Source organism: Lolium rigidum, chromosome 5 (genome assembly GCF_022539505.1).
Source record: "Lolium rigidum isolate FL_2022 chromosome 5, APGP_CSIRO_Lrig_0.1, whole genome shotgun sequence".
Taxonomy (NCBI): Eukaryota; Viridiplantae; Streptophyta; class Magnoliopsida; order Poales; family Poaceae; genus Lolium; species Lolium rigidum.
Window position 1 is genome coordinate 213,490,354 of NC_061512.1, and position 2,019 is coordinate 213,492,372.

The 2,019-nt window shown below is 49.7% G+C and overlaps 1 protein-coding gene across 1 annotated transcript; it reads right to left on the bottom strand.

The window, feature by feature from the left end:
- Window positions 1-520: 520 nt before the first annotated feature.
- LOC124657045 lies at window positions 521-1,477 on the bottom strand. Its single transcript, XM_047195674.1, has 2 exons — window positions 1,122-1,477; window positions 521-1,013 (listed from the first exon to the last, which is right to left on the bottom strand). Exons 1-2 carry the CDS (start codon window positions 1,475-1,477, stop codon window positions 824-826), a joined length of 546 nt encoding a protein of 181 aa, XP_047051630.1. The 3' UTR covers window positions 521-823.
- Window positions 1,478-2,019: the final 542 nt, after the last annotated feature.

Sequence of the window (2,019 nt, forward strand, 5' to 3'; positions counted from 1 at the left end):
GACATGAATATATACATGTTTAATTTTCCAACAACTAACTGGCATATGCTTGGGAGCCGAACTGCATTTCCCGTGTCATGGCAGATGATGAAGCGGTCTCTATCTTTTACGGTGTTCCCTCTCTGCATATCTTGTTCTGGCTGCTTTTCAGTGTGTTGGTCGTTTTCTAACTCTACAGAAGATTCCATTCGGGTGCCATTTGTGTTCCCCATCAAGTTGCTAGATGCCACAGCATCATTCTGCTCTCTTCCCATCGCTTCTATTTGGCATCAAATTCTGCCACCTCGAGAGATCCAGTCGTGTGTCGAGAACTACTCCACTAGTTTGAGACTTTTTTTTTTAATGAAAAGAAGGTCGAGACTCCGTCCTACGAGTTTGAGACTTCATCACAATTCTTTTTGAACCAAGATGCTAGACAATTTTGATAAACAGCATCCTTTTTTTTTTTTGCCAAAGCAGACTTCTTTACTTTCTTCCGTCAAAATTTGGCGGATGCACGCCCACACAACACGAGGTCGGAAGCACGTAATATTTGTTGAATTAAGAGTTATACTGCAACTCTACAGCATCCTGACTGAAAAAATAATACAGAAATTTCGACATCTCTGCCATCTCAATCTCACCACTATGCAATTATCCATACGTTTACCGTTTAATTTGCAGCTCGTTTTTTTGTTTTGTCGAAATGGGGAGCAGAGCCCCAGCCACTGCATCAATTGCAGCTCGATTATTTGTATCATTGCAGCGTCGTGAATTCGTGATAGTTCAGTTCAATTACTCTGTCGACTCTCATAGTCATGTTCGTGCATGCACTCTGCAAATGTTAGGCTACCGCCAGCAATCTCCTCGGCTCGGTGCGGATCGCCACCGCCGGCGCCGGCCGTGGCCAGTGGTGGTGGCGATGATGATGATGAGCTCGCCGGTACTTCCTTACCATGGAATCATGCTCTCTCGCTTCATCGGACAAGATCTGCTGTCGCCGGCACTCCTCGCTGCAGAAGCCCTGATCACCCCTGCGAACACAAAACACAGCACGAGTCAGGCATGTACCACGAAGCCTTCCGATGTTCTCGGCGGTTCAGAACTTCAGATCACAAGTTTGTCCATGTATGTCTCAGTACCTGTACATGTACACGTCCTTGTCAGGACTGAGCTCCCTCTTGCACAAGAAGCAGGTCCTCGATGAGCTGTACGGCCGGCCGTTGCGCGCCGGCGTCCAGCTGACCATCTGCTTGAGGAGAACGTGTGTGTGACACGGCTGCGGGTGGCCGTGGTGCCGAACGAGGATCTGCAGCCCGACGACGACTTCGGCGCCGTCTCGTGCTCCACGCAGCAGCCGGCGACCGTGTGTTTGTGCCCGGAGGTGCTGCTGATGGATGCCAGTAACGTTCTCTCCATGATGATTAGCACCACCGGGGTGACCATCACCAGCCTCATCCCCAAGATAGAAGATGCTTCTTCGGATCCTTGGAAGCATGGCGGAGCTGAGGAGGTGACCACTTCAGTCTATGGCGTCTGAGCAGTGGTGAGAGGTGATGGTGTAGAGGAGCGATGGGTATTTAAAGACACTTGGTGTCCACAAATTGGGAGTAGTAGAATTAGAACACCACCACTAGAAACTGTAGTATATACTCTAGTGCACTTGTGTGTTGTGTCGACCAAACACCGATGTGGGCAATGGTTGTGCTGATCAGAACCTGGGGCCAGGTGATGATGGAGATGTGCTTGTTAGATGTATATATTTATATATTGTAGTTTCCGCGTATGTTAGGGGGCTTCCTGCATATTTCCACCTGTACATGTACTATATATTGTGGGCTTTGGCCCCCTGGTAATACAACAACTATATTTTCCTAACATGGTATCACAGCAAAATTGATCCTCTCCTCTCCCGACTTCTTTCTTCCCGGCCGTCCTCGTCCCCGTCAGGCCGTCCTCGTCTCTGCTCCGTTCGTCCTCAACGGTCGTCCTCGTCTCTGCTCCGTTCGCCTCTGTCTCCGCTTCGCCCGGCCGCCCGCC

Coding starts and splice junctions, on each gene's coding strand:
- LOC124657045 (XM_047195674.1), bottom strand. CDS start 1,477: ATGCTTCCAAGGATCCGAAGAAGCATCTTCTATCTTGGGGATGAGGCT. Junction 1,014..1,121: donor AAGGACGTGTACATGTACAG/GTACTGAGACAT, acceptor TTGTGTTCGCAG/GGGTGATCAGGGCTTCTGCA.